General features: G+C 41.6%; 1 protein-coding gene and 1 long non-coding RNA gene across 3 annotated transcripts in view; both read right to left on the bottom strand.

Annotated features, from left to right (window-relative positions):
• LOC108667328 (mucin-19) overlaps positions 1-6,444 on the bottom strand; it is a 30,358-nt gene extending 23,914 nt beyond the window's left edge. For both annotated transcript variants that reach the window (XM_018154344.2, XM_018154346.2), the window contains exon 1: positions 6,030-6,444. In XM_018154344.2, coding sequence (XP_018009833.1) covers positions 6,030-6,034 — 5 coding nt within the window. In that variant the 5' untranslated portion in view covers positions 6,035-6,444. The remainder of the gene's footprint in view (positions 1-6,029) is intronic.
• Positions 6,445-16,382: 9,938 nt separating this feature from the next.
• LOC125179358 lies at positions 16,383-24,034 on the bottom strand. The gene is made up of 3 exons (XR_007157235.1): positions 23,956-24,034; positions 23,140-23,320; positions 16,383-16,476 (listed from the first exon to the last, which is right to left on the bottom strand). It is a non-coding gene; the product is annotated as an uncharacterized LOC125179358 (long non-coding RNA).
• Positions 24,035-24,383: the final 349 nt, after the last annotated feature.

Here is a 24,383-nt window from a genome sequence, read left to right as displayed (position 1 = left end):
ATGAAGCAAATATTTTTGTCACGATGACCTATACTGACTACAGTGACGATTCTAATAAAATACTAGAATATATGAAATATTCTAATATGTCTTAATGGACCAGAATAAATGGAGAATGGCTAGAATACTTTAGAATATCTCAAATATATTAAACTGTCTTAAATACACAATATTGTTGAGAGTAATAATGTGTTTTGAGAGTAATAATGTATTTTTTAATAGAGAAAAACATCTAGACCAGACTAGCATGGCTAGATCGAGTAACGGCACGGCAACATTTGAACAATGATCGCTAGAGGACCGCTCAGTTCCAGCCTTGAACTGCTTGGCTTTAGGTAAATAGAGTTTTTCCTCCGCCGTCGATATATTATGACCTTCTAAAAGGTCATAATGTTCAAACGCAGCCAGAAGGTTAGTTTTTTTACAAGCTTTATGAATAGAATACGGGAGTCTTGTCGGTCACACCACCAAGTTAAGAACTTTGGCCTGGGTCTCAGAGATCGCTGTGGTGATGTGGCACTGTGGCTGCTGTGGCTGCTGTACGTGGCACTGTGGCTGCTGTGGCTGCTGTNTGACGCTGTCTCTTATACACATCAGATGTGTATAAGAGACTCGATTAACTGTGTATCGTCCATACATCTCGCACATCTCGCACATTTACACTGCTGTTATTTTACAACACTTCTCTTTCACCACTTCATGTTTGTTTGTCTGTCGGTCTGTCTGTCTGTCTGCTGCAAATCTTATAATCGATATTTAACACACTTCTACCTATCCAATCGATCTGAAATATGGCACTCTTGCGTAAAGATGGAGACAATGCACGAACCAATTGACACAATAAATGATTTTAAAAATTTTATTTTTCTCAATATTTAAAAAAATTAAAATAAATTTTGTCAGCTGCAAATCTTATTATAGATATTTGACACACTTCTACCTGTCCAATCGATCTGAAATTTTGCACACTTGCGTAAAGTTGGAGACAATGCATGAATAAATTGACAGAATAAATAATTTTGTGGATTAACATTTTTTTCACTATTAAAAAAATTTAAAAATAATTTCATCTGCTACAAGTCTTATAATCCATATATGACACAATTTGACCTGTCCAATCGATCTGAAATTTTGCACAATTGCATAAAGTCAAAGACAATGCATGACTCAGTTGACAGAATAAATAATTTTGAAAAGATACGAAATTTTTATATCTTAAAAAATGTTTGAAAATAATTTTTTGTAATATTTGAAAATAAAATTAGAAATTCATTGTGCATGTGTAACATCCAAGACACTGGATTCTTTAGAAGTGTTGTCTTTAAAAAGTAATTTTTAAATGCATATTATTTATAACACCAAGTACAATATTCATGAAACCATCTGTAAAAATGGAACACAATATGCAAAAATAGAAGGTCGAGGCTTCTGACACTGTATTATATAGCTGGTAATATAAAAAAAATAATAATTGAAAATCTTAAATCCATTAGACTCGTTACGATATTCTAGTAAAATATACTAATTTTTTCTTTTATAAAATAATATCATAATATCAGAAATATATTGTTCTAAAATGAAATAATCAGAAATAATAATATAATAAGAACATAACATCATAATTGCTGTTGCATATTGCTGTAACTGCACCATTAAAATTCAATGGAGACATCCGTTAATACGGTTAATTATTGACCAATGATCTATTGTTGATAGTATAACCTTTGCGATCTACAGTAATTCACTCCTTCATTTTCCGTAAATCCGTAATAATCTGTAAATACTGCTATCGAAAACAGACGTCAACTTTATCGTAAGTTTTGCCCGTTTTTCCCGCAGCGCACTGGCCATAAAAAGGCATTTCCAGGCCCTGAAACAGGCCAAAATTCCAGGCAATCTGCCTGAAAGTTCTTCACTTGAGGAGGTCTGATGGAAGAGGTCCTGACAAACGTGTATTTTCCCTCACACTCGTCATATATATTCCCTCACACTCGTCATATATATTCCTAACAGCGGGAACACTGAACAGTGTATGCTTGGATGTGGGAACAGCGGGAACACTGAACAGTGTACGCTTGGGTGTGGGAACAGCGGGAACACTGAACAGTGTACGCTTGGGTGTGGGAACAGCGGGAACACTGAACAGTGTACGCTTGCGAGTGGGAACAGCGGGAACACTGAACAGTGTACTATTGGGTGTGGGAATAGCGGGAACACTGAACAGTGTACCCTTGGGTGTGGGAACAGGGTGAACATTGAACAGTGTTTGCTTGGGTGTGGGAACAGCGGGAACACTGAACAGTGTACTATTGGGTGTGGGAATAGCGGGAACACTGAACAGTGTACTCTTGGGTGTGGGAACAGCGGGAACACTGAACAGTGTACGCTTGGGTGTGGGAACAGGGTGAACATTGAACAGTGTTTGCTTGGGTGTGGGAACAGCGGGAACACTGAACAGTGTACGCTTGGGTGTGGGAACAGGGTGAACACTGAACAGTGTACGCTTGGGTGTGCGAGCAGCGGGAACACTGAACAGTGTACACAGGCATCAATATGATATATGCTGAAGTAGTATCGTTAGGGAAGGCTTGGAATTGATCAAAATTATACTTAAAACGAGAAAGGAAAAATAAATTTTATTTAGCGTTACAATCCTCTTGCCAAATGAAGGATTCTAAAGAAATAGCAAGAACTACACAGAAGTGTTTTTCGTTTACGTCCACCTAGAATCCATTAAAAGTTTCATGCATGTATACGTCTTTAAATAATATCCAATCCATCTCACTGGATTTTCTACAGCGTGAGGACAATCAAGAGGATATTATGCGTAGATTTCCGTGGATGCAGAAGAAATAAATCTCTACGTCTTCTCGTAATCTTAGCGCAGTCTTGTCATTGCCTCATCACGATTCAGTGGCTGTCATACATACATGTGAGTCATAGGAAGTTCATACGAAATAATGTTAGACCACTGATCGTTAGACCTGATCGTTAGACCGCTGCGTGATGACGAACATCACAAATGGTTAGTTACATCAGTGAAAAGCAGAGTCACTATAATGGCTCGACCGCTTATCGTGAAGAAAACTAATCGTGAGATCACTCATGTTTAAACAACCAATGGTTAAGACAATGATGGTGAAGGATCAGTAATGGTTGAACCATCGATGGTGAAGGACCAATAATAATTAGAACACTAATGGTGAAGGAGCACTAGCGTGAAAGGAAAGGTGCCCAGCGCAAGAATGTAACACTGCGAAGGCTCCTCAGGCCCGGCCCTACAATAGAGTTGCGCTTCTCTTATGCATTTAACTGTAGCTTACATGACACACGAGCCGCCACTCAGCAGACACTGTATTGTTAGAAAAACGGTCCCACTGGCGTTCTAGTGGCCGGTCGCCCCGTGAAAATAAACTGTTTCGCCGTTTTTATCTGACGTTTTACGGATTTCTAGTGTTAAATTAGAATAAAAACGGCGACACGGTGTTTCTTTTCACGTGCCGAACGGCCACTGCGAAACGCCGGTAATACCGTTAACGGTAATTTTTCTAACAGTGTGTATTAAACACGCCGCTCGTCAAGAAAAAAAAACACAGAATAATACTGATGAGAACTATGATATAGCCACGTAAAGACTAGGAAACTGCTTTGTTCTCAATTTGTAGGAAGTTTTGGTTCAGTTGTGTTAAAAAAGATTGATTCTATTGAACGGCGACGGCTAAATTGCAGAAAACTTGAAATTGACGTTAACGCCTACGGCGAATTCTTCTTCCGTCTAGTTCTATGTCCTCAGCTATTCTACATATATAGGTGCCTGTCACTTTATATAGGTGCCTCTCATTCACACTATAGGTGCCTGTCACTATATAGGCGACTTACATTGAAATACACTGTAATCAGCTAAGCCATTGCAGTCTATGTATCAAAACCGGTAAAGAAACAAATTTTTATCGCAAATAAAATGAAAACTCTTATAAATGAACTAGTAGGTAAATTAAATTCAACGCCGTGAAAAATTTATATAATAATCTATAAGGCGTGAGCAATCAATTCAATTATGCCATATGTTGTAAGCTAGGTTTTTAATATGGCATAAAGTGATGCGAATAATTTCTCAATAACGGGGAGAGAATAAGAAATCATGAATCTTATTCTCTCCCCGTTAGCCATATCTCAATATTGGTTAATACTTTGATTCATGAAAAACTGTAAACAAAAATTTAGTAGACATGAGGCAGTTCAAAAATTTCAATTAAAAATATCAGCATAGGATTCCTGCGTAAAAATTCCCCAATTTCGTAAAGTTTATACCCAAGGCATTGAAGAGCACTTAAGCTTTAAACGCAAACCTCTGTCGATAAAAACTATGTGGTTTCTGAAGAATGAACATTATTACTTAAAGAAGTAAGATATAATTTTTTTCTATCCATTAGAATTTGTGAATGAAGAGTTCGAGAATATCAAGTTGAAGGACTTCAACGCAGACCGGAGAGTTATCCCGACCGCAGGAGGAGAAATGTTCCATATTCACTTAATTGCATCCAAGATCATAAGAAACATGATACCAAGCCTTCAGTCTATTATGATGCATCAGTTTATGATTTATTATTCGTAATTCATCAAGTTGCGTTCATTTACTCATGGCTCAATTGAAGCGAAAAATCATGACTGATAAATTGATTGCACTCTTATAATTGTTTTTCAAAGGAGCGCAAGCATTTTTCTCAGAACTCTTGTCTTATTTTTCCATCACCTCATTCTGATTTGACCTTTACAAGCGAAAGTATTTCTAGTCAAAAGTCATCATTAAAAGAACATAACAAATATTTTAACTTGTGTACTCAATGCATGCTTTATGTGCACAAACATGCTTGCTTCTTGAACTTCTAATCAAGATGCATCTCAAAAAATACGGTCATCGGCCTCGAGTAATACTCCTGCCTTGCCACGCATTTTTCAGGGCCGTAATCTCTCTGAATATTCTTTTCACTCAGCTGCAAAATTTTCACCCAACACACTCGAGCAAATCACATACACGAGCGCAGATATATTGAACTTTGTGGTCTTCCAGGACAAAAGAAGTAACAGGTTTGAATTAGATTCCCCATTCTCATCAACATGGCAGCTGAGGAGCTTATTTAGTTTGAATTTGATAATTGTTCACTAGCGTATCGTACACCAATAAAGCGATTTATCAGATTAAAGGATCAAAGTTTTCATTAGGCGGTGGATTTACAAAAAAAAACAGATAACTTATTTACAACAATTTCCAATTTATTTCGAGTTGTGCTTTTGAATTGAAACCCAATTTAATTAGTATCTAATATTGCAAACATCTATACATCATCCACTAGCATCGAAGTCGTGAAAAATGGTAGGAATAATTCACTTGATTAGCACAAAAACATCCTCAGATGATAGTTTACGGACGTAACTATTCGAGTTGAGAATAACTTAATTTAAACTGTTATCGAATTTGAGCAGGACGGCTGGCTCTCTCTTTCGCCTTGCTTTTCTGCATTAAGTCCTGCACGAAGCCTTGCCATGTGCATCTATAATTTATTCATCGGTGCCCGCATGGTTTATATATTTTACATCTATAACTCACATAATGGAACATCTATAGCTCACATAATGGAACATCTATAGCTCACATAACGCTGCATCTATAGCTCACATAATGGTACATCTATAGCTCATATAACGCTGCATCTATAGCTCATATAATGGCACATCTATAGCTCACATAATGGTGCATCTATAGCTCACATAATGCTGCATCTATAGCTCACATAATGGCACATCTATAGCTCACATAACGCTGCATCTATAGCTCACATAATGGTACATCTATAGCTCACATAATGGAACATCTATAGCTCACATAACGCTGCATCTATAGCTCACATAATGGCACATCTATAGCTCACATAATGGTACATCTATAGCTCACATAATGGCACATATATAGCTCATATAACGCTGCATCTATAGCTCACATATCGGGTATCACAGAGCCCTTCACTCACCTCATGTTGACGCGTCGCTGCTTGACAGGGGGTCGAAAGGGATCCCAAACTGGCGCAGATACCCAGGCGTTCACAGAAGAAATCTTCACACCTCAAAACTAAATCACTATTATTGATTTTTTCTGATTACTTTTCAAAACTCGTCCAAATCGTATCATTCGTCGCACATTAATAATGTTCGATGTCTCAGTCGATTGTCGATATTTCCAAAAGGAAGTTCGTATCTAACCTTTCACTTGCAATGAACATTCGTTCCTTCAGTCAAGAGAAAGTTAAGAGAAGGACACTGCGGTCATGAAGGCACTTCACAAAACGTATCACTGATACTGGGGTATCCCTGATACTCTGCTGCAGAAGGCAGCTGCGGTCGGACGGTCGAGGGGCGACGAGAAGGACGCGGGCGACGCCAGCGAGCAACCGCAGTCGAGTGAACGGCGACCCGCGAGCCCTTTCGCTTTTAAGGGCCTCCCCCTCCCCCTCCCCAGGGCAAGTGGCCGGTCCTTCCTTCTTTGTGTGGGCCCTGAAGTCAGCAGAGAACCTCACGGCTTCTGAAGCTCGTGAAAGTTTCAGCAAGCAGCGCAATATCTGCTGAAAGCTTCAGCAAGCAGCGCAGTATCTGCTGAAAGCTTCAGTAAGCAGCGCATTATCTGCTGAAAGCTTCAGCAAGCAGCGCATTATCTGCTGAAAGCTTCAGCAAGCAGCGCATTATCTGCTGAAAGCTTCAGCAAGCAGCGCATTTAAAAACTGTTGAATTCCTCGACGAGCAATATTTTCTACGTGAATTTTTATCGCGCTTTATGTACGTTAGGCGTACAGATACGTTAGACGTACAAATACGTTAGGCGTATATATACGTTAGGCTTACAAATACGCTAGACGTACACATACGCAAGATGTACAACATATACGTTAGACGTACACATACGCAAGACGTACATTTACGTTAGACGTACAAATACGTTAGACGTACAAATAAGCTAGACATACAAATACGCTAAAAGTACAAATACATTAAACGTACAAAACGTTAGACGCACAAATAAGTCAGCCTTACAGGCGCTTGCGCCGACCTTGCCGTGGCGTTTCCTGTAGTTCCTGGAGCACCGCAAGCGCAGGCTAGAGAATGTCAGACTAACTGGCCTTCCATTCCACAGCCAGCCTACAAGACATTCCATTCCACAGCCAGCCTACAAGACATTCCATTCCACAGCCAGCCTACAAGACATTCCATTCCACAGCCAGCCTACAAGACATTCCATTCCACAGCCAGCCTACAAGACCTTCCATTCCACAGCCAGCCTANCTACCTGACCTTCCATTCCACAGCCAACCTACCCGACCTTCCATTACACAGCCAACCTACCCGACATTCCATTCCACAGCCAGCCTACCAGCCTTCCATTCCACAGCCAGCCTACCAGCCTTCCATTCCACAGCCAGCCTACCCAGCCTTCCATTCCACAGCCAGCCTACCCAGCCTTCCATTCCACAGCCAACCTACTCAGCCTTCCATTCCACAGCCAGCCTACTCAGCCTTCCATTCTACAGCCAGCCTACTCAGCCTTCCATTCCAAACTCAGCCTACCCGGCCTTCCATTCCACAGCCAACCAACCCGGCTTTCCATTCCACAGTCAGCCTACCCGGCCTTCCATTCCACAGTCAGCCTACCCGGCCTTCCATTCCACAGTCAGCCTACCCGGCATTCCATTCCACAGTCAGCCTACCCGGCCTTCCATTCCACAGCCAACCTACCCGGCCTTCCATTCCACAGCCAGCCTACCCGACCTTCCATTCCACAGCCAACCTACCCGGCTTTCCATTCCACAGCCAACCTACCCGACCTTCCATTCCACACTCAGCCTACCCGACCTTCCGTTCCACAGCCAACCTACCCGGCCTTCCATTCCACAGCCAGCCTACCCGACATTCCATTCCACAGCCAACCAACCCGGCTTTCCATTCCACCTTGATTGAACGTACCTCCAGACAATAGTTTTGACAGTAATATTAAGTTTGTGGCGACAAGCATGAAAATATAAGACGTTATTTCACGGCCCAAGACAGGCAGTGTGGGTACTTTCACCTTCAGTATAACTGTCACTTTCAAGCGGCGCCTCTTCCATATGGAATTAGGTCATCTAACCACCGTGATGCATAGTTCAATCCTATCAATCCTTAATCCTATTAGTTTAAATTACCTTTTATATTATTTCACCAAGTAATTGTGTTAAACAAATGCTGATAAATTTCATTGAGTTCGAATATGTAGAAAACTGTTACTACTCTTTTGCTGTACATGAACTGCTAAGCTGGATGCCAAGCAAGCGGGTGTTTGGCATGTGTGACGCTGGCAGCACGAAGAGAGGCATTAAACCGCTGTATTAATTGATATATGCTATCAGCTGGTAGACTAATTAAACACGCTGTGTTAATTGAAATATGCTAAAAAACTAATAGACTAATTAAACTATTGTATTAATTGAAATATACTAAAAATTGATAGACTAATTAAACCGCTGTATTATCAGAAATATGCTAAAAATTAATAGCCTAGTCAAACCGCTGTATTAATTGAAATATGCTAAAAAATAGTAGATTTATTAAACACACTGTATTGATTGAAATATACAAAAAAATGGTGACTAATTAAGCACGCGGTATTAATTAAAACATACTAAAATCTGGTGGACTAATTAAACCGCTGTATTAATTGATATATACCATAAACTGGTAGACTACCCCGGCGTTGCGCTGGAACGACAGTTCAGGCAATTATGTATTGTGTGATTCCTAAACCTGTCATTCTAAATCCAGTACTAGTAATAGAATGAATGTTTTCTAGTAAGAGATGTCTTTCCTAACGCAATATAACGCATGTTTTTCTTAAAGTAAAATAACGCATGTTTTTCTTAACGTAAAAAAACGCATGCTTTCCGTAACGTAATATAACGCATGTTTTTCGTAACGTACTATAACGCATGTTTTTTCTAACGTAATATAACGCATGTTTTTCCTAACGTAATATAACGCATGTTTTTCCGTATCGTACTATAACGCATGTTTTTCCTAAAGTAAAATAACGCATGTTTTTCCTAACGTAAAATAACGCATGTTTTTCCTAACGTAAAATAACGCATGTTTTTCCTAACGTAGTATAAAGCATTTTGATTGGAATTTTGCTCTCATTTTCGACATTTAGTTTTTTTTTCAATGACAAATTCTTTCGCTCGCGTCTGTGACCTCCTCGCGTCTCTGGCATGACCTCCTTATAGTGCGTGAGGTCCTGTGAGGGCGGGACCGCAGTGAGGGACCTCCTGGTGCGTGAGGTCCTGTGAGGGCGGGACCGCAGTGAGGGATCTCCTGGTGTGTGAGGTCGTGGAGGGCTGGACCGCAGTGAGGGACCTCATAGTGCGTGAGGTCATGTGAGGGCGGGACCACAGTGAGGGAGGGACCTCCTGGTGCGTGAGGTCATGTGAGGGTGGGACCGCAGTTAGGGACCTCATAGGGCGTGAGGTCTAGTGAGGGCAGGACCGCAGTGAGGGACCTCCTGGTGCGTGAGGTCTTGTGAGGGCAGGACCGATGAGGGACCTCCTGGTGCGTGAGGTCGTGTGAGGGCAGGACCGCAATGAGGGACCTCCTGGTGCGTGAGGTCCTGTGAGGACAGGTCCGCAGTGAGGGATTTCTTCCTTGAGAAGCATGAGGTCATTTATGAGGTCAGTTAATGCCAAGAATTTATTCGTTTTTTAATATACCTTTAAATTGACAGAAAAAGGATCAGCAAAAATGTTTCAGTATTGATTATAGGAATATTTACATGCAGATGCTCAAAACTAAAGCGCAAATACAATATTTAATCAATAAAATGCTCAAAATATTTTTACATGTCAAAAATGATAGAAACTGACCAGTCATTTATAAACAGAAATTCAAATTTTAGTCTATATTAATCGGTACATTTCTGGAGAACTTTTTTCCATCGAGTATCACAATAAAGGAATAATAAATCGCTCCTGTTGCGATACTCCTGCGTCACTTTAACAAACTCAATCAAGTTGATGTATAAAAAACGCCTTTCATTCACACAAACCTGACTCGCGATTCGGGATTTGTTTTCTAATTATTAGTTAATTTAAATATCTCTGAGTGATGTAATTACTTTATTAATGTAATAATGAATGTATTGAGAGATGTCCTTACGCCATCGGAATTTAACCTGCCCGTTAGAACATGTCGGCGACACGCATGACTTGGTTGGCCTGTTGCACCAGCTGACTGAAATAGTTCATACATTATAACCTTGACTTAATGAAGAAATGGTAAATTTTTTCAATGAATATTTGGTGAATTTACTTTATATAGAGATGTTTTTTATATAATTTTAATGTGGATAGTATAGTGAATTTACTTAGTAATATTTGTTTGTTTTGAAATTCTCGATATCAGTTTTTGTGGTGGGGTAATGTCGAGGTCAGGGGTCTGGCGGCAGCATGGAGGTCACGGGCCAGACATCCCTGCTCTCATGGCTGCAATCAAGAAGTTTATACATTAATTTTGATATAAAATAATACATTAATGAATATACATCACTAAATGAGCTCATCCAGGCCCGAAGAATTCAATCTCTTTAGTAAAGAATTTGTATAATTATATTATGAAAGCGATTGTAGATATACCAGTGCCTAAAATAATGATTATACTCTGCTGTTTCCTTCATCCTTTTGAGTTGGCTTATGTTCCTCCGATGTTGTAATATCCAAGAGCTCGACATATTTAGTTTAATTGTTCCGTAAAATGTAGAAAAATTTAAGAATTGCTGATATGTAGAATATTATAAGAAATAAAAGAATTCCCATAATGTTGAAAAATAAAGCAAGTAAGAATTCCTAAAAAATGTTAAACTATAATGAATGTTTGAATTCTTATGATGTCCCGGAATAGAACTTTGAACGTTTTCCTGGAAACGCTCAGTTCACTATGCTGAGATCTTTGATCGTATCAGTAAACTCTTATCAGTGAGCGTTTCCTGATGCATCGAGTAAGTGATCTAACCTTATCATGAACTGACTGAATGTCAGCGAGACTGGTCCTGGGGACTGACTGAATGTCAGCGAGACTGGTCCTGTGCGGGGACTGACTGAATGTCAGTGGCGCTGTTCTCTGGAGGCTAGACTGAATGTCAGTAGCGCTGTTCTCTGTAGGCTAGACTGAATGTCAGTGGCGCTGTTCTCTGGGGGCTAGACTGAATGTCAGTAAGGTTCAAAGCATGAGCTTTTAGTTTAAAATTAAAAGCTCCTAAATTTTATACATGATCCGAGGCATGTTTTTTAAGTAAGTGCCTTTTTGGATTTAAAAGAAGACTGCAAAGATATCGCAATAATTTAATTTTACATGAAAGCCTGGACCTTAATCTACTTTTCTACATAATTTCCGTGAACATTGAGGCACTTGTCATAGTGACACCAGTTTTTGAATACCCTCCTGATAAAATTCTGCCGTCTGACCTGTTAACCACTGCATCACAAATGAAGAGTACGTGCAGTGTTTGATGCATCAAGTGCATTCGATGCATCACACTGCATCGAATGCATCACATGCACTTTGAAGAAACACTTGGGCGGTCGGAGTCTTCAAGACGATAACGAAGTCAAAACATTTGTGATGCAGTGGTTAACAAGTCAGACGGCAGAATTTTATCAGGAGGGTATTCAAAAACTGGTGCCACGTTATGACAAGTGCCTCAATGTTCACGGAAATTATGTAGAAAGTAGATTAAAGTCCAGGCTTTCATTTAAAATAAAATTATAAGTGATATCTTTGCACGTCTTTTCTTAATTCCAAAACGGTACTTACTTAAAAAAACATACCTTGGACCAACTTGTATTCTTTTAGTTTTACCGAAAATTTAATTTGAATTAAATAAACGAGTGCACACTAGTATGTTCGCTCGCACCTTCCTCGCTCTCTGCTCTCCCTAGGCTGAAACGCTGGTTGAATAAGTAATACTATAAGTAAGTAATAAGTGAGCGCTGGTTCAATAAGTAATGTACGTTTTGCATCAAAATTACCTCTGGCGCCAAAATCGACTTTAAATATATTATATATTTTCAGCTAAATGCATTTTTAAATATTATTCATTTATCCTGATGACACATCCTCCTGATGCTGCAAATGCGAAAAAAATTAATTCTCGATTGTTCAATATTTTTACTTGAGGAAAATATTTGCTCTAACATGTTCAAAAATTTCGAAATGCAAAAAAAAAATATTCGCACTCATCCAACTTGTTTCATGTGAATAAATTGTTCCTCACTCGTATTAAATTGGTGTATGCGAAAAAATGGCTTCCTCTCATTCAAAATTTGTGCATGTGACTGAAGTCAATTGAGACGAGGCGAAGGCGTGAAGATGAATGGGGCTGTCATAATGGGCATACAGCATACACGCGTCTTGCATGTGACAGCGGCGTGCACGTGACTCTCAGTCACGTCAGTCAGGTGCCTGACTGACTCTCAGTCACTTCAGTCGTGTGCCTGACTGACTCTCAGTCACTTCAGTCGTGTGCCTGACTGACTCTCAGTCACTTCAGTCAGGTGCCTGACTGACTCAGTCACGTCAGTCAGGTGATTGACTGAGATTCAGTTAGTCCGCGATTCAGTCTGCGGTGAAGACATGCTGCCATGTCTGCGGTGAAGACAGACTGTCATGTCTGCGGTGAAGAGACATACTGTCATGTCTGCAGTGAAGACAGACTGTCATGTCTGCAGTGAAGACAGACTGCCATCTCTGCAGTGAAGACATGCTGTCATGTCTGCGGTGAAGACATACTGTCATGTCTGCAGTGAAGACATACTGTCATGTCTGCGGTGAAGACAGACTGTCATGTAATGTCTGTTGTGAAGACATGCTGTCATGTCTGCGGTGAAGACAGACTGTCATGTCTGCGGTGAAGATATACTATCATGTCTGCGGTGAAGACGTACTTTCATGTCTGCGGTGAAGACATACTATCATGTCTGCGGTGAAGACATACTATCATGTCTGCGGTGAAGACATACTATCATGTCTGCGGTGAAGACAGACTGTCATGTCTGCGGTGAAGACATACTATCATGTCTGCAGTGAAGACACATGCTGTCATGTCTGCGGTGAAGACAGACTGTCATGTCTGCGGTGAAGACATACTGTCATGTCTGCGGTGAAGACATACTATCATGTCTGCAGTGAAGACACATGCTGTCATGTCTGCGGCGAAGACATGCTGTCATGTCTGCGGTGAAGACATACTATCATGTCTGCGGTGAAGACAGACTGTCATGTCTGCGGCGAAGACATGCTGTCATGTCTGCCATAGTTGAGTGAGTGTACACGCAGAAAAAGAATGGGTCAAGTTGTTCCAATACAGACACACTTCCCTACCGACAGCTCCATCAGAGGCCGGACGTAGCACTGATACGTACCTACGCATGACCAAAACTGAGTCAGTAGGAGCCACGCACTGACGAACTGAGAATCATTATTTTGACAAAGTCTCACGCATTTCTGTGAGTGCAGTAGAGAACACCCTCCTCTCGCTCCCCTCTAAGGACGCAAGGGGCGCCGCGCCCTCTGCGGTGAACGACGCCCCTGGGACACATATGGCTGCAGGAGACACTCAGAGGAATGAGTGGGACTTTGTCCTGCACTTTTCACTATTTTGTGAAAAAGCTATTCTCAAAATTCGATTTTTGCTGGGTCATCCTGACCCAGTTTGGCCAAGTATATTGTGGCGTATCAGTGCAATACTTCTACTCTTTGTTCTTATTATGGGTAAGACAGTGTGTCACTAATAGGACAATTAAACCCATTAAAATTTCTGTGTGAGTAGTGGTTAACTATCTAGTGGTAAGTATTGATTATCTAATTAGTTTACGGGTAACTGACATTAACTTCTAAACTACTGATATACAATTAATTAAACACTTAATTATGCTTCGATGTTTGATAAATTCTATTGAATGTTTTTCCTTTTGTACCGAAGTGGCGAGCCTCGGACGTAGTCGACGTAGTTCCACGGTACACTTGTGGGTACAAATCTTTGCCATTCACTTCGTTATGAAGTGTCTTATTATCTTAACTGTTTTTTTAAAACTTCCTCTATTATTTTATTTATTACGTTGGTTAGTATCGTCAATAATACATTTTATCTTTGCTGTCCAGCTCGCACCAGGGAGTTAGGATCAGGTCGCAAATGTGGGAGTTAGGATCAGGNTGGGAGTTATAGGATCAGACTCCAAATGTGGGAGTTAGGATCAGGTCCCAAATGTGGGAGTTAGTATCAGACCCCAAATGTGAGAGTTAGGATCAGGTCCCAAATGTGGGAGTTAGGATCAGACCCCAAATGTGGGAGTTAGAATCAGACCCCAAATAACTTCAGTGTTCGAAATTTCAAGAAGAGAAGAAAATTCAGCTGAAAAATCTGCTAGATAAGGTAAATAAGATCGGTGGAAATCAAAGATCACATTTTATGCGTAGGATTTATTAAGAATTCTTCAGAAACCCTGAACAATTTCGTTCCGAAGTTTGAAAATCTGCGCCGTGCGAGTAGGGACGGGTGGACGTGTCGAGGCGATAGTATAGGTGTTGGGACGAGTGTGGACGTGTTGGGACGAGTATGGACGTGTTGGGACGAGTGTTTACGCGTTGGGACGAGTGTGGACGTGTTGGGACTAGCGTGGACGTGTTGGGACGAGTGTGGACGTGTTGGGACTAGCGTGGACGTGTTGGGGCTAAGGTGGACGTGTTGGGACGAGTGTGGACGTGTTGGGACGAGTGTGGACGTNATGTGGTGACATATTACTTGTCTGAGTATGTGGTGACATGTTACTTGTCTGAGCATGTGGTGACATGTTACTTGTCTGAGTATGTGGTGACATGTTACTTGTCTGAGTATGTGGTGACATATTACTTGTCTGAGCATGTGGTGACATGTTACTTGTCTTTCAGTTCTCACCCTTCACTACGCCACACAGGAACCACTATTACTTCTTGTACGATGACAAGCAAACAATTATACACTTTTGACGGTCCAAGAACATGTAAATATTCAGCATTATAACTATATTAAAGTAAAAACAACATTATTGTTCGTATATGTCAACTGAAAGTTTTTGGAATCATTAAAACTTTTTGGGCCAGCGAAAAATGTAGAAGTTATTTACGCCAAGCAATCGGTGAGCCAAGACTTAATACTTAAGCATTACAATAGAATAGCATTTACAATAAATATTTTATTTCTATAATATTTCAGCAATTCACAGCGGGCACAGCCTCGATATGCCGGCCGTCGCTCCCGTGATACCCGGCAGAAGAGCAGTCCAATGCTCAGCGTCTGCGAGCTTTTTATATTTTATTATAGCACAATTTATTGGGGTCTAGCATAACTTGCAGAGGCTCTAGCTGGTCTAGCATTCTTTGCTGGGTCTAGCATACTCTGTAGGGGGTCTGGCAGAGTTTGCAAGGCTTGACACAACCTGCAGGGTCTAGCATAACCTGCAGGGTCTAGCATAACCTGCAGGGTCTAGCATAACCTGCAGGGTCTAGTACTACCTGCAGGGTCTAGTACTACCTGCAGGGTCTAGTACTACCTGCAAATGCTATGCTAGAACTTGCAGGGGTCTAGCATGGCCTGCAAATGTTATGCAAGGCCCTGCAGGTGGTCTAGCAAAACATGTAAGTGGTCTACTTGGTCTGTGACAGACCGGTAAGCTGAGGGTCTAGCATGTAAGTGGTCTAGCTGGTCTAGCACAGACCGGTAAGCTGAGGGTCTAGCATGTAAGTGGTCTAGCTGGTCTAGCACAGACCGGTAAGCTGAGGGTCTAGCATGTAAGTGGTCTAGCTGGTCTAGCACAGACCGGTAAGCTGAGGGTCTAGCATGTAAGTGGTCTAGCTGGTCTAGCACAGACCGGTAAGCTGAGGGTCTAGCATGTAAGTGGTCTAGCTGGTCTAGCACAGACCGGTAAGCTGAGGGTCTAGCATGTAAGTGGTCTAGCTGGTCTGTGACAGACCAGTAAGCTGAGGGTCTAGCATGTAAGTGGTCTAGCTGGTCTAGCACAGACCGGTAAGCTGAGGGTCTAGCATGTAAGTGGTCTAGCTGGTCTGTGACAGACCAGTAAGCTGAGGGTCTAGCATGTAAGTGGTCTAGCTGGTCTAGCACAGACCGGTAAGCTGAGGGTCTAGCATGTAAGTGGTCTAGCTGGTCTGTGACAGACCAGTAAGCTGAGGGTCTAACATGTAAGTGGTCTAGCTGGTCTAGCACAGACCGGTAAGCTGAGGGTCTAGCATGTAAGTGGTCTAGCTGGTCTATGACAGACCGGTAAGCTGAGGGCTGCTGCCAGACGTGAGCTGCAGGGAGATGGCTGACGAGATGTCCACGAGGGCCGTCGAGCCTCCTGCGTCTCCCCTCATCAGCTGCGAGGGAACTTAATGATTATTAAATTAAGCTAATTAAATCTTATAATCTTGGTTAATGAAATGTAATTAAATGGAGTAAATTGAACGTTAAGCTCCCTCATCTCCCCTCGTCAGCTGCGAGGGAACTTTATGATTATTAAAGTAAGTTAATTAAACCTAATAATCTTAGTCTATTTGTCAATTATATGTAATTAAATAAAGTTACTTAGACGTTAAGCTATTTATTAAAATTTTTACTTATTTGAATACTTATAATTAAAATAAGTTAAAATGTTTTGATCTTATAGTCAATTAGATGTAATTAAAAGGAGTCAATTAAACGTTAAGTTCCCTCATCGATCGTCCTTCATCACTTCAAGAACTAAAGGTTCAGATGTTGGGGAATCATATTTAAATCCCTAGGAGTACAGGCAACATAATATTTAAATTCAATATATTGCTCAACATGTTCAACATACTGCTTAAGTTCACGCAATTATAAAATGTATGCGTTGAAGTATGAATGTTTGAACCACGCCACCAAGTGCCGTATACATGCTACAAAAAAACATCTCATGCGAGTTATACAATGTATAACAATGAATTATAATGCGCCACACAAGATTTTATTGTCATGCTGTTCTTGGAAGCTTCAGAGCTCCTCTAGTATATGTATATCAGCGAAGAATTTTCTTATCCATTATCAATGCAAGAATTTTTCGGACCCGTGATTGCTGAGTAGAGATTGCAGTGCTCTACAGTGTTGGCAGTGCTAAGTAGAGATTGCAGTGCTCTATAGTGTTTGCAGTGCTGAGTAGAGATTGCAGTGCTCTATAGCTGTCTCTTATACACATCTAGATGTGTATAAGAGACAGGTGTTAAGTAGAGATTGCAGTGCTCTATAGTGTTGGCAGTGCTAAGTAGAGATTGCAGTGCTCTATAGTTTTGCAGTGCTAAGTAGAGATTGCAGTGCTCTATAGTGTTGGCAGTGCTAAGTAGAGATTGCAGTGCTCTATAGTGTTGGCAGTGCTAAGTAGAGATTGCAGTGCTCTATAGTGTTGCAGTGCTAAGTAGAGATTGCAGTGCTCTATAGTGTTGGCGGTGCTAAGTAGAGATTGCAGTGCTCTATAGTGTTGCAGTGCTAAGTAGAGATTGCAGTGCTCTATAGTGTTGGCGGTGCTAAGTAGAGATTGCAGTGCTCTATAGTGTTGCAGTGCTAAGTAGAGATTGCAGTGCTCTATAGTGTTGGCGGTGCTAAGTAGAGATTGCAGTGCTCTATAGTATTGGCGGTGCTAAGTAGAGATTGCAGTGCTCTATAGTATTGGTAGTGCTAAGTAGAGATTGCAGTGCTCTATAGTGTTGGCAGTTATGAGAAGTGACTGCAGTGCTGTGTTAACTGCCGTTGCTAACTGCAAGTGTGGCTCACAAAAAAGTTGTCCAGCACGAAGGCATTCTGTTCACCCTTCTTTGTCCGCTTCGTGCTGAACGTAATGCATGCACAGCTCCAGTCGCAGGTCACTAAACGTTCAATTATTCAAGGGACAGTTATTCCCATGCTGCAAGATAGGGTGTTTGATCCTGCGTGGCCAGACCTGCCCGTAACAAGTCGGGTTTGTGGTGCAGAGCGCGACGGTCCATTACTTATGGCGCACCCTGTAGCCGCTCTGGCATGACTTTAACACTGTAAAGTTTCCTCGGCAATGCCGATAATTCAAAAGATAAAGTGTCTGTTGTGTTTTCTGTCTCAATCTCGTCCAGTATTGGAGTTCTGAATTTTTTTAGAACGCGAGGAAATATTGTGTCTGAATTTGTAAGCCTGTTTTCTGGGTCGGCAAGAGACAAAAAAAGTGGCCTCTCTAGGCTAGGATTTTTTTTCTAGAAATCAATCAGCAATTCCACTCAAGAAAAGCACGTCAGCTAAGAGCATTGTATTCATTCCTATAAATCTGATAGTAAACAATGCTGATTTTAAGTGAAAGTAAATACATTTATAGGAGAAAGTTGTGTTTCATTTGTGTAAAATCGAGAGCATGCAAAACAAAATATCTGAGATGTGTGCACACAATGCATGGGTATCCTTCAAGGACAAAATATAAATATCATTACAAAAATATTGGAGCCTGGACAGCTTTTCCTTATAAGTTGAAAATGCTATTGAATATCGACCACATAAACGTTAGGTGACCGAGGGGCAATTCATACGCAAGATAAGATCTGAAGTTTTAACGGCGGTGGCTGCTCGCCATAGCCATAAAAAGTTCACACCCGCGTACTTTAACCCCTTGACATTGCAGCTCGTCCCCCGGTCATGCAACAGGAGGGGGGCTTATAACCCCGGTCATGCCACATGGAGGGGGGAGCCTATCCCTTCGGTCATCCAAAGTTGTTGAACCATCTGCGGCTGCATTGGTCGGGGCACCGCCTCCATACATGCTGCGCCAGGCAACAAGTTTTACTCAAGACAACACTAAAAAAATTAATAAGTTATATTGTTCTATTAGTAACACACTTTCTTACCCATAGCACGAGCAGAAAGCGAACGTTCAATTGATACGCCTGTTTGGCACATAACCAAAAAGTGCATACCTATTTGACAATTTCTCGCACATTTCTCCGCAGTGATTGACCTGTCATATTGTTCTAATAGTAACACACTTTTTTACCCAAAGCATGAGCAGAAAGCGAACGTATGTGCCTTTTTGGCACATTTAACCAAAAAATGCATCACTATTTGACAATTTCTCGCAAATTTCTCTAACGAGTGTGTGTGTGTGTGTGTGTGAACTCTTCGAGAGACATGAGCAGGACCACACGCTCTACCCGCACTATCGTAACCCCATGAACCACATTAATTTTGTGTCGCTGCGGTGCAGCAAGGAAACGAGCGCTTGTGCTGATAAATGGCATGCGACAGGAGGAAGTTAGTTGGTTCATCAGGCGCCGGCCTACAGATCAAGACCTTCAGGCAAATGACTTAAAACATCGTTGATTAGATGTTTATGTCGTTGAAACGTCGTTTCATCATCGTTATTTCGTCGTCAGATGCCGTGTTGGGAGGCTTTTGAATAAGTTGTAAACCAATTAAGTGGCCCTGTTAAGATAGATTGCTACAAATTTTGTGTAGATTTTAGGAACTATCCCCGCCAATTTGGTTAGCTCGTTTATCCAACACAAGGAATCTCATCCGGAAATGCGTGGAAGACCGAGGGTTTATTGGGGTTTTATCGGTTAATTTTACTAGCATCAGGGTTCAAATTTTTTACATCACGATAACAGTTCTAACACAAGTTTATAAATTTGATCTAATATCCACAGTTTGAATATAAAAATGTGGCGTAAAATCATTTTTTTTGCGAGGGGCGACGTAACGAACAGACTTAGTGAAGGAATTCAATTAAAGTCACCTGATGGCGTTAGACTGAGCGATGGTCATTCACGACATATTCAGTAATGGTCTGTGCTCCCTCGCCTCAATTTCCATTAAATATTGCAACTGGATAAGATATTAATGTAATCTTAAGTATATTGTTTGGAGATAAATTATGAATATTCATATATGTAGTATAATCCCAAAAGTCCTAGGTATTCAGGCACAAAACTTACAATTCGGAGATAGAGACTTGCTTTAAGTTGCATATCCCAAGTAACCCCGAAATTCCTAGCTATTCCCATTCTGTCATGAGTTAATTAGACACCAAGTTCAGTCAATAAATTATACAATCATTCATGTTTCATGTCTGCCGGTGAGTAAACGGCTTAACACGTTGACTACGTATTGGTACATATGCGTACCACGAAATGTATTTCTCCATGACGTAGTGGTATAGAATTCAGGTTGCCTTAAATCGGCCAAATCCGAGAACAAAAAAGGCCGATAACTCAATATATACTAATTTATTTGTAGGTTCCGCTATTAAAATTCAATTTATTTTCTTTTCGCAGTATTTAAAATTTAATTAAGAAGTACCCCTATCATAAATTTTAGCTGGCCAACGCAATTGAAAAAAACTAAATCACGGAATTTGTCCGGAAAAAATGACCGTCTGGCAACCCTGTTTAAAAACGGTACAAAAAATTAAATAATAGTACAAGATGAAACAACCGTAGTCAACGTGTTAACTACGCATCCCCCATAGCTTGCCTGCAACTTTTGATGCGCCTGAGATGATGTGCGACGATGTGCGTTGATGTGCGATGATGTGCGACGATGTGCGTTGATGTGCGGTGATGTGAGTTGATGCGCGTTGATGTGCATTGATGTGCGATGATGTGCGATGATGTGCGATGATGTGCGATGATGTGCGATGATGTGCGATGATGTGAGTTGATGTGCGATGATGAGCATTGATGTGCGTTGATGNAGCCTCTTATAATCTTTGACTTAGAAGCCTGAGCCGTTTAATAATAAAACATGCATTCATTTGTGAAGGGTTTTTGTGGCAGAGTGACTAGTTAGGATATGAATCTAAGATTGAGCGAGTGATATTAGATAATATTGGAGTTTTATATTGAAGCTTGCGTGATATTAGATTAGTGAGCAATCAAGGAGAGGAAGGCCGTTAATGGCGCAGGCAGAGATACAAATGCAAAGAATTTTATTTCAGTACATTTCTGGCCGGAATTAGTTTTAGGTTTTACAGCAGCATCCACGTACGGAAGCATGTCCCGTGACATGAGCATCCACGTACTGAAGCATGTCCCGTGACATGAGCATCCACGTACTGAAACATGTCCCGTGACATGAGCATCCACGTACTGAAGCATGTCCCGTGACATGAGCATCCACGTACTGAAACATGTCCCGTGACATGAGCATCCACGTACTGAAGCATGTCCCGTGACATGAGCATCCACGTACTGAAACATGTCCCGTGACATGAGCATCCACGTACTGAAGCATGTCCCGTGACATGAGCATCCACGTACTGAAACATGTCCCGTGACATGAGCATCCACGTACTGAAGCATGTCCCGTGACATGAGCATCCACGTACTGAAACATGTCCCGTGACATGAGCATCCACGTACTGAAGCATGTCCCGTGACATGAGCATCCACGTACTGAAACATGTCCCGTGACATGAGCATCCACGTACTGAAGCATGTCCCGTGACATGAGCATCCACGTACTGAAACATGTCCCGTGACATGAGCATCCACGTACTGAAGCATGTCCCGTGACATGAGCATCCACGTACTGAAACATGTCCCGTGACATGAGCATCCACGTACTGAAGCATGTCCCGTGACATGAGCATCCACGTACTGAAACATGTCCCGTGACATGAGCATCCACGTACTGAAGCATGTCCCGTGACATGAGCATCCACGTACTGAAACATGTCCCGTGACATGAGCATCCACGTACTGAAGCATGTCCCGTGACATGAGCATCCACGTACTGAAACATGTCCCGTGACATGAGCATCCACGTACTGAAGCATGTCCCGTGACATGAGCATCCACGTACTGAAACATGTCCCGTGACATGAGCATCCACGTACTGAAGCATGTCCCGTGACATGAGCATCCACGTACTGAAACATGTCCCGTGACATGAGCATCCACGTACTGAAGCATGTCCCGTGACATGAGCATCCACGTACTGAAACATGTCCCGTGACATGAGCATCCACGTACTGAAGCATGTCCCGTGACATGAGCATCCACGTACTGAAACATGTCCCGTGACATGAGCATCCACGTACTGAAGCATGTCCCGTGACATGAGCATCCACGTACTGAAACATGTCCCGTGACATGAGCATCCACGTACTGAAGCATGTCCCGTGACATGAGCATCCACGTACTGAAACATGTCCNTTATAAAGTTTTTTTTTGCAGCGTGTTGCTGCTTCATATCTGTCGCTCCATTTCGTCTTAAATGATTAATGAAGTAATAAATACTAAATTACTGCTCAAGTTTATCATCTTTTGCAGCTCTCTTCAGGTTCAGTTCAGGTTTGGTTCAGGCTCTGTTCAGGCTCAGTTCAGGCTCAGTTCCGGCACATTTCAGGCTCAGTTTGAGCTCACTTTAGGCTCAGTTCAGGTTCAGTTCAGGTTCAGTTCAGGTTCTGTTCAGCCTCACTTTAAGATCAATTCGAGGTTCAGTTCAGGCTCAGTTCAGGTTCAGTTCAGGACAAGTACAGGCTTGATTCGCGGTCAGTGAAGAGTTGGTTTAGGCTCACATTTATATCACTTTCAGAATTCAGTGACAGCCATCAAGGTAGCGGCAATCAACCAGGATATATTCACCCAAATAGGACTATATATATGTTCCTCAATAAATATATATTCAACCCCTGCTGGAATATAAGCGCCCCCCAGTTTTCAAGCGACGCCCCCCCAGAAATTCATCCTCCCAGAAAAATACCATCCTCAACATGGTTATATTCACCCTAACAGAAATACATTTTTCTCAACCTGGATGTATCCACCTTCACAGGAACATCTCTTCTTCATTCAGGATATCACACTGACAGAAATACATATTCCTCAAACTGGATGTATATGGGATGAATATACCTGTGTGTATATATCCCAAACAGTATGGTGTGAACCCTTTCTTCTGTCTTGCCCACGTGCCAAATCAGCAGAAAATGCTCAGCCACAGTAAAAAAACACAACTAACAATTTCTTCATTACCACCTCACAAAAAACGGCAAATAATTGTGTACTTACCATATATTTCCAGGTGCAGGTAAGTCCCAAATCTTTCATATAGAAGGCGGCCGAGAACTTGACAGTTTCCTCGACCGTGACCATCGTTGCATCCCCCGACCTGTGCACACCGTTGTCCAGGCCGAATACGTAGCAGTCGTGCAGGTCGAACGTACCTCCGATGTCGGGCAGGTCAATTCGCCTGTAAAATATGTAAGTGAACTCATAGTAGATACGTCAAACTCTTATCTACCCTAGCACAATTTATGTGCGGGCCTGACTCTCCCAATGTGCTGCCAAGGACTAGGGAAGCGCGTATATCAGCCGCTCATGTCCGCTTCGGCCGGACTTGAAGAGCAACCTAGCTCTAAGACTCTCACTTGTCATCATGCTCTCAGGACACGTTTGTGTCACACTCAGGACACACTTATACGCTCAAGACAAGCTTGTCATACTTTCAGGACACACATGTCACACTCAGGACACTATAAAGTCAGTGATGAGATTCTGACCAGAAGCTGATTTCGATCAGCGCCTATACTTTCAAAAAAAGTTAAGAGATCGTAAGTTCATGAGCAAATCATTGACGGCCTTTCAAGCAAATTCCACCAATCAGGAAAATAAATTAGAGCGTAAGTACTAACGTTCACTTAGAGAGTTTTGAAAGTATGGCCCCAGGTATATAGCCAAGCAGACCCAGAATAACTCTAAGCTGAGTGTAAGGTTATATACTGGCTTACGCAGTATCCTGCATTGTTCCCTCATCTACTTGTTCCCTCATCTACTTGTTCCCTCATCTACTTGTTCCCTCATCTACTTGTTCCTTTATCTACTTACGGAGGCAACAGCTTGTTTAGCTCGAAGAGGACCAGATCGATGTAGTTATTGGCGTTGCCAGGGTCGGCCTTCGCAAGGCGGTCCAATTTAGCCACACAGGTGGTGCTACCCACGCCAGAAATCAGACCCCAGCAACGAGCCCCTCTGTTTGATAAGGCTCGTTAGGCTCCTGCAGGTTATCTAATTTTGGCAATTTTTTACCATTTTTCCTCTAATAAGTTTGGAGAGGCTTTTTCAGTATTGACCTGCATATATTACTTTTATAATAAACGTAGCTGTGTTTCTCCGTTGTGCTTGGCTTTTTAAGGAAGTTTTCCCTACGCAGAGAGTTATCGTCTTCTAGAAATTCTTTCATAATGTGTAACAAGAATTCAAGGCATAGGAACGAGAATTAAAGGTAATTCAGTCAAATTTTATTTGATTTTATC

Source organism: Hyalella azteca, unplaced genomic scaffold (genome assembly GCF_000764305.2).
Source record: "Hyalella azteca isolate HAZT.00-mixed unplaced genomic scaffold, Hazt_2.0.2 contig16869, whole genome shotgun sequence".
NCBI lineage: Eukaryota > Metazoa > Arthropoda > Malacostraca > Amphipoda > Hyalellidae > Hyalella > Hyalella azteca.
This window is presented reverse-complemented; position numbering and strand designations above follow the sequence as displayed.